The 14,512-nt window shown below is 43.2% G+C and overlaps 1 protein-coding gene across 1 annotated transcript in view; it reads left to right on the forward strand.

Moving 5' to 3' along the window:
• The window catches only part of LOC137347984 (vasoactive intestinal polypeptide receptor-like), a 68,293-nt gene that overhangs the window by 14,251 nt on the left and 39,530 nt on the right, over positions 1-14,512 (forward strand). The window contains exon 4 of the mRNA XM_068013056.1: positions 6,118-6,221. Coding sequence (XP_067869157.1) covers positions 6,118-6,221 — 104 coding nt within the window. The remainder of the gene's footprint in view (positions 1-6,117; positions 6,222-14,512) is intronic.

Below are 14,512 nucleotides of genomic sequence, written 5' to 3' on the forward strand. Positions count from 1 at the left end.
TAAATGCACAGTTCCTCTTAGTGACAGCGGCCAACAAAGGGAATCCACATCAAGTACTCTGACAACCATTGCACAGCGTCATTTCAATGGTGTTAATCTGGGCGATTCTATTTTCAGAGAATCATGATGTCCCTGAGTTTGGGAGGTTTCTGAAGACGACAGTAAATCCTTGAGATGACCTTGACCTGCATTGAAACAAAAAGCATTGCCATTGATGATTTGTCATATTTTCCCTTGGAAAACAGTATGAAATAATGGAAGGATTCGTAGACTGATTACCAGTCTGACAGGGCGCAACATGAACCCTCCTTCCATGGCCATAACCATGGTTAGTCCTATACAGCTGGGAATTTTATGGGCTCCCACAACCCAGACAATGAGGAAAGGGCCACCCACATCTATTGGACACAGGTATCCTGCTGGTTGTCAACCCAGAATTCAGAGCGGTCTGGTCTCCACTTGCTGTGACTGTCTGGAGTGGGGTTCGAGTGATGCATCTTCTGACTCAGAGGCTATCACTAAGCCGGAGGCTCACTCCCCTATTGTTCAGTGATAAGAAAATGTGTGACACAATTTTGGGTACAATAGGCTAAAGGAACTTGGGGCTTTCGACACGTTCACACAGCCCCACATGGAAAGCAAAAATTGAAAGTGTGTTTTGAAAATTTACTGCCTGGTTTGAACTGCGTTCCTTGGGGTTTGTGTTCAGCACATTTTATTAACGTGCCTGTTAGTTGCATTAATGACTTCCCACAGCTATCCTCACAGTCAAAGATTTGTTTTTAAACATGCTGATGGTACATTCTTAATCAGTATCTGACACAACTGCTAAAACTCTTGTAAAAGTGTTAGTTCACCACAAATAGAAACCAGGGCAACCAGAACATACGTAAAACCCAATCAATTTTATGCCTAAGTAATTTAAGTAACTGTCACCTTCAGAATGTGATTTTTTTTGGTGTATAGTTGGAGAAAAGCCCTTCAGAAATCTGATTGTAGGAAGTGTTACCAAAGCACCAGTCAATTCAGCCGATCAGTTCCTAACGCAGGCAGAGATGTGACCACTCTGAATCCAGGCAATTCAACTCACAGACTGCAACCAACCCAGGCCCATTTGTGTGGCTGTTTCTTGCTTGCTCATCCACTCAGACTGGAGGCAAGTATACAATAGTGTCCCACAAGAGTCATTCTTTCTGACATATATTAGCGACCTGGAGTTGGGCTTACAGGGCATAATTGTAACATTTTCAGATGACACGAAACTCTGAAATTTTGTAACTATGAGGATACTAACTGACTTCAGAAGGACATTGACAGACTGATGAAATGGGCAGACACATGGCATATGAAATTTAAGGCCGGGTAGTGTAAAGTGATACATATTGGAAGAAAGAATGGGAGAGGCAATATAAACTAAATGGTACAGTATTAAAGGGAAGCATTAACAAAGAGCCCTGAGGGTTTACATACACAAATCTTTTAAGGTGGCAAGTTGAGAAGGCTGGGAATCTTGGCTTTATAAGTACAAAAGCAAGGAAGTTGTGTTGAACCTTTCTAAATCACTGGTTAGGCTCAAGTTGGAGCATTATGCCCATTCTGGGCACCACACTTTAGAAAGGATTTCAAGACCTTGGAGAGAATGCAGAGGAGATTTATGAGAATGAGAATGAGAACAGGGATGGGGGACTTCAATTACATGAAGAGATTGGAAAAGTTGGGATTGTTCCCCTTAGAGCAGAAAAGGTAAAAGAGAGATTTAATTAAGATGATCAACATTTTGAGGGGTTTTGATAGAGTATTTAGGGAGAAACTGTTGCAGCTGGCAGAGATTTAAGATAATTGGCAAAAGAACCAGAGGGGAGATGAAAGGAAGTGTTTTTTTTATGTAGAGAGTTCTTATGATCTGGAATGCGCTGCCCAAAAGGGTGCAGGAAGCACATTCATTAATAACTTTCAAAGATGAATTGGATAAATACTTGAAAGGAAATATTTGTAGCACTATGGGGAAAGATCAATGGACTGAGTCTAATTAGATAGCTCTTTTGAAGAGCCAGTAGAGCATGATGGTTTGATTGGCTTTCTTCAGTGCTGCAGAAGATTCTATCCATTAGCATTTTTTATTGATTTTTGTACCTGCCTATTAGCTTTAAGTGATTTGTGTACTTAGACACCCAAATCTCTTTATTTCTCTACAGTTCCTGATATCTCACCATATAGAAAATATTCCAATCTGTCTTTCTTGGATCCAAAGTGACCCTGCACTTGGCCAAATTGAACTCCATTTACCATAGTTTTGCCCACTCACTCAGTCTATCTATGTCCTTTCTGTAATTTCCTGTTCCCATCTACACTATTTACTATCGCTCCTAACTTAGTGGCATCAGCAGACTTGGATATGCCACTTTCTATTCCTTCATCCCTGTCATTAATAAATATGATGAAAAGTTTGAACACCGCTTGTTACATCCAAACAATTCGAGTATGTTCCCTTTATCTCTGCTCTTGGACAGAAAATTCCACAGGTCGTGAACTAGGTGAATTGAGCTCATTCTGCAAACTCTTGATACACACTCCTGTCATGTGAAGTTCCACTTCAGAAAGCAAGTTCTACACAAGTTTACAATTTCATTAGATGTGGAATAATAAATATTCCCCTCTGGTTAGTAACACAGGCTCATGAATTGTAAACAAAGGATTAAGTATCCTTACCAATGGCCCATTATTGAACTTACATATTAAAGATTATACAAGGTTTACTTGAGTGATATCAGTGCTGCCTTGTGTGCCCTTAACTGCCTTTAGAGAGGGGCCCACTGCAAACAACTCCTCAAAATTACAAGGAAAATTAACCCCAGGAAAAACTTATTTTTAAGGAACGTTGGGTTGTTAGTTGACACATGCTGAGGAACGGACGGTTCTTTCCACCATTGTCAGAACCAAGCATACTGGGGTTAGATTCAGAGATTTATTCCCTCTACTTTCCCTCAATAGTGTCCCCTCACCCAAATGTTTCCATTTTTCAGAAAATCTTTCCATTTACCACTTCAAACCTGTCAGTTTGCTGCTTTGATTCCAGTTTGTATGGTGTGGGATTTTTGGTACCATGGGCCCTCACCCACTAGGAGCTAACTCGAGATTACCCCAATTTGTTTAATCTGATACCTTTACAAGCCATTGAGGGGGAAGACAGTTATTGTCAGCCTAAGCTGTAATCACACACTCATCTGAGAGGTGAATGCATGGGATTCTATCTCTCTGCATGACTCTTCTCCATTTGATTGCTTTCAACGTTTCACTACCAATCTCCATACATTTGATAAGACGTAAAGCTCTTGGAGGACACAATGAAACATTGGAATAAAAATAATTGAATTAAACTGCATCGTCCATCGTAACCCTTCACAGAAGTTGAGTGACTGGTTTATGTTTGTAGTTTGTTGAAGTTCCAGTCACAGTACAGATAGAAAGACTTGCATTTATATAGCTCCTTTTACAACCTCAGGACATCCCAAAGTGCAGTACAGCCAATTAAATACTTCTGAATTGTAGTCACTGTTGTAATGTAGGAAAACACAACAGCCAATTTGCACAAAGCAAGAATCCACAAATAGCAATGAGAAAAATGAACAGATAGTTTGATTTTTTTTTAGGTTGTTGGCCATGACACCAAGAGAATGCCCCTGCTTTTCATGAAACAGTGCAGAGATATTTTTTACATCCACCTAGGGTTTAATATTTCATCTGAAAGACAGCACAGCACTCCCTCAGTACTGCACTGAAGCATCAGACTATATTTTGTGTTTAGGTTTCTGGAGTTGGACTCGAACCCACAACCTTCTGAGGGAGGTATAAAAGTCCTACTCACTGAGCCACAGCTGATATCAAGGAGAAGGTTAAAACTGATAGAACCTGATCATTAAATATGGGCTTGCTCCTTACTAAACAGTGAGCTGGATTTTATAGAGGCCTCAACGTCGGGTTCTGTGGCGGGGGGTGCATGAAGATTGCCCCGGATGAGGCCCTCCACGGACCTCGATACCAGCAGGACGTGGCCCGCTCTCCACAGAGGCGGAGAGGCCTCATGGTGCCCCCCACCCCGCTCCCGCTACTTGGCATTCGGACCGTAATTTAAATATTTAAATAAATCTACATACCTGACTTAATTGCAAGCCCGCCTTTGCCTCCGGTCCCATTGCAATCTTCATCCCGGAGTCTGGCACTCCCACACCTTCCAATCCCCGTCCGGGGAATCAAGGCTGGTTGGGAGGGGGGAGCAGGTCAGTTTTTCTGTGGTGGGGGGAGAGCAGTAATAAAGTCTTCTCATTGGTGGAGGGGATGGTGGGAAGGGTGATGCACTTTGAGGGGTGAAAGGTCGTTTGAAAAAGGCAAGTGTTTTGGGCTGGAGAGGGCAAGGATTTAATATTGCGGTGATTGGGGATGGTGGGAGAGTTTCAAAAATACTGGTTTTAATTATTTTAATAAATATATTCCGATTTCTTAAAAAATCCCGGAAGGACTCAAAGCCCTTTAAAAATGGCGTTAGCACCTGTGCACAGGCAGCTGACGCTATTGCCAGTGACGGACGGGCCACCTGCTCCATGTGATCGGGGGGGGGGGCGGCCCACTCTGAATGTTTAAATGAGCTGCCGCGCTTGGCATTGCAGCGGCTCTTTGCCGTGCAGCCTGGGACGGTGGGACGCCATTTTTTTCACCCGCCGCCACTTTCAGCGGCAGGTCTATAGAATTCGGCCCAGTTTTTGTGACCTGAAAAGCACCAAGAGAGTAACATTTCAGTTATTTCACATAACTTATTCATGAATTTAATTTTTCAGTAATACAGTCAAGTTTATGTTATATAAAAACAGAAAATGCTAGAAATGCTCAGCAGGTGTGGCAGCATCTGTTAACGTTAACGTTTCAGATCAATGACCTTTCCTCATGAATTCTGATGAAAGGTGATCGACCTGAAACGTTAACTCTGTTTCTCTCTCTACAGATGCTGCTAGACCTGCTGAGTATTTCCAGCATTTTCCATTTTTATTTCAGATTTTCAGCAACCGCAGTATTTTGCTTTTGTATTTTACTTTTATGTTCTTATATGTTCTGCCTCCTCTCTACATCCTCTGTGTTGAAATCCAGGGGTATTGTCCAAGCTCCTGCTTTAACTCATTCTTACCCTCAACGTCAAAACTGTGGAACTCCTCATCTCCCTCAGTCTCTTCAATTTTCAGTTTTTTAATGCTCAGGACTTGACGATTACCAAGCTTCTCTTTCACCTTGCAGTCTGGGCTTTGACCCTTCATCCCGGTTACAAAAAAAAGTAGAACAGTAAAACAAAGCAGCCCACCAGCTTTATGACTGAAATATAAACAGAAAATACTGGAAACATTCAGCAGGTCAGGCAGCATCTGTGAAGAGAGGAAGGTTGGGTTACCGTCACTCTGACAAAGGGTCGTCGCACTGAACCATTAATTCTGACTCCCTCTCTCCACAGATGCTGTCTGACCTGCTCAGTATTTTCTGGCTCTATTTCAGATTTCCAGCAACTGCAGGATTTTGCTTTTTATCTTGATGGTCGATTTTACTGTCAGCTCATTGAGATTAAGAACCTGTTCAGCCTATCACCAATAAGTGTTCTCGAATTCTCCATTATACTCCAGGATTCACCTGACAAACATTCATAAGTGTTCCTTGGCCATTTTCCATGCTTCCGTTGTGAATATTTCAGACTTCACCTGGTTGCCACAGTTGGTTCACTGACTCAATTCTACAGGTTAATCAATGTAAAAGTGCCCTAGGCTTCTCAATAGGTCTGATCCAATGATTATGCTGATTTACTGCATCACTTGAAGATCACCTTGGCTCTCCAGCAATGTTTAACTCTTTATCCCTTCGTCCTCAATGGAGGTCATCAGATTTTTGACTTATTAGGGTGTGAGTTTGGCTGTCAGACCAACTGAACAACTAAAAATAGCAAAATGCTGTAAAACCTTCAATCCAGGGTAGCTGACTGGTTCATCTATGTTGCTCCGAATTTACAAAGGTTCCTGTTCACTGTAGCAGAGGGAAAATCAGTCGTTATTAACCACAGTTCTAATGATGTTGCTCCCACCATAGGGAATGTGAGCAGGCAGTGCACTGATGAAGGTTGGACTGAGATGCTGCAATCTTACTCAAACGCATGTGGAATCGACATTAGCAACATGGAGGCCGATGTTGAGGTCAGTCTTTCCGTTTGGGCTACTGTCTTTAAGTATCAGGATTTATTCCTTCCTTAGACAGGCTTACTAACACCACCATTTTTACTCGGGCTGTCTAAAAATAACATTCCAGAACAATTCTCTCCTTCCTTAATGTGTGAGTTGCTATCTAACCATAGCAAAATGAATAACTATTACCATGTGTATCATAATCCATTGGGCAGAAATTTGTTTTGGATAGTAGAACTAAATGGTATTATGTTAGCAACCTATATTTATTTATTCATTCATGGGATGTGGGTGTCGCTGGCCAGGCCAGCATTTATTGCCCATTCATAATTGCCCTTGAGAAGGTGGTGGTGAGCTGCCTTCTTGAACTGCTGCAGTCCATGTTGGGTAGGTACACCTGTTGCCCTCCTTGATAGATATTCCATTCTATTACCTTCAATAAAAGGAAACTTTTTCTGATCAATTTCATTGGATGTGGGCGCCACTGGCTAGGCCAGCATTTGTTGCCCATCTCTAATTGTCCTTGAGAAGGTGGTGGTGAGCTGCCTGAAGAACTGTGCTGCAAAGCTTGCTGTGCCCCTAGCCAAGTTGTTCCAGTACAGCTACAACACTGGCATCTACCCAGCAATGTGGAAAATTTCCCAGCTATATTCTATACACTAAAAGCAGGCCAAATCCAACCCGGCCAATTACCGCCCCATCAGTCTACTCTCAATCATCAGTAAAGTGATGGAAGGTGTCCTAGATAGTGCTATTAAGCGGAACTTGATTAGCAATAACCTGCTCAGGGAAGCTCAGTTTAGGTTCTGCAAGGACCACAGCCCCTGACCTCATTACAGCCTTGGTTCAGACATGGACAAAAGAGCTAAACTCGAGGTGAGGTAAGAGTGACTGCCCTTGACATCAAGGCAGCATTTGACCGTGTATGGCATCAAGGAGTCCTAGCAAAACTGGAGTCAATGGGAATCAGGGGGAAAGCACTCCGCTGGTTGGAGTCGTACCTAGCACAAAGGAAGATGGTTGTGGTTGTTGGAGGTCAATCATATGAGCTCCAGGAGATCACTGCAGGAGTTCCTCTGGATAGTGTCCTAGGCCCAACCATCTTCAGCTGCTTCATCAATGACCTTCCTTCAATCATAAGGTCAGAAGTGGGGATGTTCGCTGATGATTGCACAATGTTCAGCACCATTCTTGACTCCTCAGATACTGAAGCAGTCCGTGTAGAAATGCAGCAAGACCTGGACAATATCCAGGCTTGGGCTGATAAGTGGCAAGTAACATTCGCACCACACAAGTACCAGGCAATGACTATCTCAAACAAGAGAGAATCTAACCATCTCCCCTTAACACTCAATGGCACTATGATCACTGAATCCCCCACTATCAACATCCTAGGGGTTACCATTGACCAGAAACTGAACTTGAGTAGCCCTATAAATACTGTGGTTACAAGAGCAGGTCAGAGGCTAGGAATCCTGTGGTGAGTAACTCACCTCCTGACTCCCCAAAGCCTATCCACCATCTACAAGGCACAAGTCAAGAGTGTGATGGAATACTCTCCACTTGCCTGGATAGATGCAGCTCCAACAACACTCAGGAAGCTTGACTCCATCCAGAACAAAGCAGCCCGCTTGATTGGCACCCCATTCACAAATATTCACTCCCTCTGACACACAGTGGCAGTAGTGTGCACCATCTACAAGATGCACTGCAGCATCCCACCAAGGCTCTTCAGACAGCATCTTCCAAACCCATGACCTCTACCACCTAGAAGGACAAGGGCAGCAGTTGCATGGGAACACCACCATTTGCAAGTTACCCTCCAAGCCACACACTATCTTGACTTGGAACTATATCACTGTTGCTTCATTGTCACTGGATCAAAATCCTGGAACTCCCTTCCGAACTTCACTGTGGGTGTACCTACCCCACATGTACTGCAGCAGTTCAAGAAGTTGGCTCACCACCACCTTCTCAAGGGCAATTGGGGATGGCCAATAAATGCTGAAATAAAAACAAGAAATGCTGGAAATACTAAGCAGGTCTGGCAGCATCTGTGGAGAGAGAAGCAGAGTTAACATTTCAGATCAGTGACCCTTCTTCAGAACTGGCAAATATTAGAAATGTGAAAGGTTTTAAGCAGGTAAAGCGGGGGTGGGGCAATACATAACAAAGGAGAAGGTTATCTCTTGCCCCACCCCCGCTTTACTTGCTTAAAACCTTTCACATTTCTAATATTTGCCAGTTCTGATGAAAGGTCACTGACCTGAAACATTAACTCTGCCTCTCTCTCCACAGATGCTGCCAGATCTGCTGAGTATTTCCAGCATTACATGTTTTTATTTCAGATTTCCAGCATCCACAGTATTTTGCTTTTATGACAATAAATGCAGACCTTGCCAGCAATGCCCACATCCTTTGAATGAACAAAAAAACTTACCCTTGTTTACTCTCTCTCTTACCTCTTCAAAGAATTCAAGGAGGTTGGTCAAGCAAGACTTTCCCTTTGGAAATCCATACTGACTATTCATTGTTATATTTTTTGTTTCCATATATTTTTCTATATTTTTATTTAGTCGGGAATTAATTATTTTTCCGACCACAGATGTTAAAGTGACTGGTATATAGTTCCCTGGGCACGTTATATCTCACTTCTTAAATATTGTTATAAAGTGAACTATTTGTCAGTCCTCTGACAAATTAATTACTAAATATGTGCATCATGTCTCTCTTCTCTAATTTATTTTAAAATATGTGGATGCAATCCATCTGAGTCAGGGGTTTTGACCTTTTTGAGTTTGATTAGTTTATTTAATATTTCCCCTCCTTTTAAATGTGTTTCTATCATTTCTAATCTCATCTTCCGATGTCATATCTACCTGATCTGTCTCCCTGGAAAATACTGAAGCAAATTAATTCTTTAATATTTCTGCCATTTTGCTATCGCTGCCTGTGATTTTTTTCTGTTCAGTCCTTAGTGGCTCTATTCCCATTCCAACTTTTTTCTTATGTGCTTGTAGAATTTTTTTTATTGTTTTGTTTAATTTATAGTCCCTCTTTCCTTTCCTAGTTTTTTTAAACTTCTCTCCTCGTCTCTTTGTATTCTCCCTTGTCATGTTCTGCCCTGCTGCCCAAGTACTTAGTGTATGTCTCCTTCCTTACCCTCAGTTTTTCCCTTATGTCTTTCGGCATCCATGCTGCCTCATTAGTATTTAGCTTGTTCTTGTTTTTTTAGTGGAACATATTTTTCCCAGAGTCTGTTGAACACTGTTTTAAATGTTTCACGTTGCTCTTCAACATCATTGTCCGGTTTATTTTCCCAAATTCTACTGTCAACTTCTCAAAATTGGCTTTTCTCCAATCTATTGCTGTGGTCTATAACATGCTTATGTCCTTCTCAATTATTAATTTAAAGTGTATTATATTATGATCACTATTGCCTAGATGTGCCCCATACTTTTACTTCTCTAATCTGCACTGGTTCATTACTAGATACAACAACAACAGCTTATATTTATATAGCACCTTTAACAGATTAAAAGGCGTTTCACAGGAGCACTATAAAACTAAGTATGACACATGAGGTGATAATAGGGCAGATGACCAAATGCTTCGTCAAAGAGTGAGGTGTTAAGGGGTGTCTTAAAGGAGCAAAGCGAGGTAGAGAGGCAGAGAGGTGTGGGAAGTGAATTTCAGGCTTGGGTGCTAGGCAACTGAAGGCACAACCATCAATGGTGGAGTAATACCCAGTCGTAAATCATCCGTTATTGGGTTTCTTACACACTGGCTGGAATGTTGCGCTAGTCAGACAGGTGCCATCCTCTGACCGAAATGTCAATGATGATCCCGCCTCCGCCGGGCCTGGGGATCCAGCCGGATTTTACAGTCCCCAGGCCCTTAATTGGTCATCAGCAGGACTTCCACCTCATTGAGGCAGGAAGGCCCACCTAAGGGAGCTGCCAGCCATTCACTGGGCTCTTAGTCCCAGCAGCACCACTGGGAGCAGTGGCCACTGCTGGAACTGCAACCCAGCTTCATGGTCAAGATGGCGGAGCGGACGGAAAAGAGATAAGTTTTTGTAGCCTCGCTGGGGTGATCGGTTGGGCCCCAGCAAGGCAAGGGGGGGTCGATTGAGGGACGGGGGAGGGGCGTGTTGGGCATTGGGGGTGATTGGGGCATGAGGGGCAGCCCTCCATGGGGCACAGGATGCCTGATCAGGAGGCCCCACCCACCAGGCCGGCAGAAAGCCGCCTACTTTTTACAGGTGGCTTTTCTCAGGCCTGGGCCACCCGCCTGTCAATGATAAAATCCCCGTGGCGGCAGACGGAGGCCCTTAAGTGGCCGTTAACTGGTCACTTAAGGGCTTTGATTGGCCTGGGGCGGACGGGCGGTTCCCACTGCCGCCATCCCACATAAAATGGAAGTGGGAGTGGGTTGGGAAGGGCCCCCTGAGCCTCCCACTCCATTTTACGGCATCTCCCCACCACCAGCCCGCTCTTTGGTGGGGGGGTTGAAAAATTCCAGCCACTGGGTTAGAAAGGAGTCTTGTGCACATGTCGGAACTCCATTCCCTTCACCCCTCCTTCTGGCCAATTAATTTTGGGGTAGTTGAAATCTTCCATGATTATTATTCTATTTTTTTTACTCATTTCTCTGAACTGTTTGTATATTTGTTCCCCCACCTCTGTTATATTTTTTTAAATTTTGTTTAGAGATACAGCACTGAAGCAGGCCCTTCAGCCCACTGAGTCTGTGCTGACTATCCACCCATTTATACTAATCCTATATTTATCCCATATTCCCACCACATCCCTCTACCTATACTAGGGGCAATTTTATGATGGTCAATTTATCTATCAACCTGTAAGTCTCTGGCTGTGGGAGGAAACTGGAGCACCTGGTCAAAACCCACACGGTCTCAGGGAGAACTTGCAAACTCCACACAGGCAGTACCCAGAATTGAATCTGGGTCGCTGGAGCTGTGAGGCTGCGGTACTAACCACTGCGCCACTGTGCCGCCCTTGTTATACTATTGGTAAAGTGCTAGGAACTAATTAGCTGGGAACTAGTTGTTATGTGTAAGTGTTCCAGTGGGGCCACATTCATGGCTGCACTGGAGAATCATGGGATATATAACACAAAACCAGTTTCACCAGTCCTATAGATGGCAGCATGGTGGATGAATGATTAAACAAAGACTCCAGTCTTTCCAAGTTTAAAGTGTGATTATTTCCAACATTTGGGAACCAGAAAACAACAAGACAATGTAACATGGTGACAACGAGTGTCTGTGAGTAAACCTGGAACATTTTAATAGAATTAGATTGGGAAAACTGACCCTAATTAGTGCCAGAGAGAGAAAGAGAAACTGACTGACTCGTGCAAAAACAAAAACTGAAATGTCAGCTGGGTCATGAATGAATGCACAGCTGCAGCCCATAAAGAATTGGTGAGCTGATGATGTCGTAGAGGCATTTGAGAAGTTCAAACGAAAGTGCAGATTGACATTCAGTAGTTTCCTAAAAGGCACTAGTGAAGAGGAGCGGGTCAGATATATCCTTCTGTGGGCTGGAGATAAAGGATTAAATTTATTTAACAGCTGGGACCTAAGTGAAGAGGACAGAAATGTAGACAAAATTTTTGAAAGATTCTGCACCCATATCCAGCCAAAATCAAATCATCGGATATACCAATATGAATTTCAAGGCCTCAGACAGGAACTAGGTGAGCCTATTGACAATTTGTAACAAGATTGAAAAATGCAGCCAGAAAATGTAAATTTAAGGACACAGATGAACACAGATGATAGATCAGCTCATTTGGGGTTCTGCACATCCTGAAGTACAGAAAGCTCTAATCAGAAAGGACAAGCTCACAATATCACAGGCTGTAGACACTGCCAGAGCACATGAAGCCACAAACAGACAGATGAAGACTCTGACCACCCAAACGGCTGGTCTTCAATTAAGCCAAGGGAAAGGCAGCAGGGTTGATGCAGTGAAACAACAACAAAAGAATGTACAACAGACAGAGAGAAGGACGTGCAGGAGCTGTGGACGACCACATGAATTCACAGACATAAGGAAATGTCCCGCATATGGATCAATCTGCAGAGCTTGTGGAAAGAACAATCACTGGGAAAAGAAGTGCAGAACAAGGCAACAAGGTGGTAGACGAGTCATCAGAGCCAGAGTAACAGGGCACAGGAACAGTGAAAGAAACCAAAACATCCATACCCGGGAAGATAACGATGGGTTTGAGAACATGATAGACATAGGAACCATAGAATTGTACAAAATGTCTGGATGTGACAGTTCCCAGAGAAAAGAAATTCACACAACCATTCAGATCAGGAAGAGGCTGAGAAAAAAGCCCACAGCGATAAATCTGAAGGTGAAAATCGATACTGGAGCGCAGAGTAACATCATCCTGCTCGGACTATACCAACAGATCTTTCCTGAAAATTTGGAGGAAAATGGTTATCCAAGGAAAGGTGCTCTGAAACCAAACAACGTCATGCTAACAGCATACAGGGGAACTGAGATTCGACAGCTAGCAACAACCCAAATCAGAGGGACACACAAAGGAAAAGATGTTAACTATATGTTCTACATCGCAGAAACAGATGGTCCATCTATCCTGGGGTTGTGAAAAGCTTCAAATTATCTCAGTAAACCATGAGGTGAAGGAGGTGACACTGAGGGTTGAAGATAGTACACCCATTGAAAAGCGCCCTCCGATCAGAAGCAAAGAAGATCTGGTACAAATGTACCCAGCGTGTTTTGATGAGACAGTTGGATGCTTCGAAGATTTTGAGTATCACATCACTATTGACCCAGTGATGAAACCAGTGATTCATCCCCCACGCAAAGTACCAGTAGAACTAAAAGGAAAGCAGAAAGAGAGCTCCGAGAAATGGAAGGAAAAAAGGTGATCGTCAGCATCACAGAGCCTACAGATTGGGTAAATGATATCGTGGTGAGAGAGAAGCCAAATGGATTGCAAAGAATTTGCCTAGATCCCAAAGATCTTAACCAAGCAATAAAGAGGGATAATTACCCTATTCCAACATTAGAAGAAATCACACCAGCACTGGCAGGGTCAAACGTTTTCAGCAAGCTTGATGTCAGAAATGGCTACTGGAATGTGAAGCTAGACGCAGAATCTTCACTGTTGACAACATTCAACACACCCTTTGGATGGTACAAATTCTTGCGTCTACCCTTTGGCCTTAAAGTGAGTCAGGATGTGTTCCAACAGAAAGTAGACGAGACATACAGGGGATGCAAAGGAGCAGTCGGCATAGCTGATGATATCCAGATATATGGTGTAGATGGAAAAGATCATGACAACCATCTACATGAAGCCATGGAGAGACCAAGGAAAGCTGGGATTAAGCTAAACAAATGCATTGTGAAAGTGACAGAATGCCAGTTCTTCAAAATGGTGTGCACACCTGACGGAGTTAAGCCAAGCCCTGAAAGAATCTCAGCCATTTCTGGGATGGAAGCCCCAAGAGATGAGAGAGTTGAGAAGTTTCCTTGGTTTGATACAATACATGAGCTCCTTTATTCTGTATGTCGAAACAACACAGCAAACCTGTGGGAGCTGATAAAAGATGTAGAGCACCAATGGTCAGAGTCACATGACAGGAGTTTCAGCAAACTCAGAAAGGTAGTATGCAAGGAGACAAGTCTGTCACACTACAACAGGAAGAAACCTGTCACTCTGTAAGTAGATGCTTCCACAAAAGGACTGGGAGCAGCCCTGGTACAAGAGGGAAAGCCAGTAGCATTTGCATCCAAAGTCTAACATCAGCTGAGACAAGATATGCCAACACAGAAAGAGAGCATTTGGCAGTCATGTATGGATGTGAGACATTCCACATATATCTCAATGGGAGAAAGTTCATAGTGGAGAGTGATCATTGTCCACTGGAGCAGATCTACAAGAAAAATCTATGTAAAGCACCAGCAGAGATTACTCTTGAGGCTTCAGAGTTACGATTTCACTCTGAAATACAAGCCAGGAAGAGAAATGGTTCGAGCAGACACCCTATCTCAGCTGTCACCACAGCAGAAACATGAGATAGAAGATCTAGGCATAAAGATTCATCACCTAGTGAACGTAACACCACCGAAACTGAATCAAATCAGAGATGAGACCAGCAACACAAGGAGTTACAGATGCTATCTCAGCAAGTGATCCAGGAATGGCCTGATAGGATACAGCACACACAGCCAGCAATACAGCAGTACTGCTCTACCAGAGATGACATTTCATAGAAACATAGAAAATAGGAG

This window comes from Heterodontus francisci, chromosome 33 (genome assembly GCF_036365525.1).
Source record: "Heterodontus francisci isolate sHetFra1 chromosome 33, sHetFra1.hap1, whole genome shotgun sequence".
In the NCBI taxonomy this organism is placed as follows: domain Eukaryota; kingdom Metazoa; phylum Chordata; class Chondrichthyes; order Heterodontiformes; family Heterodontidae; genus Heterodontus; species Heterodontus francisci.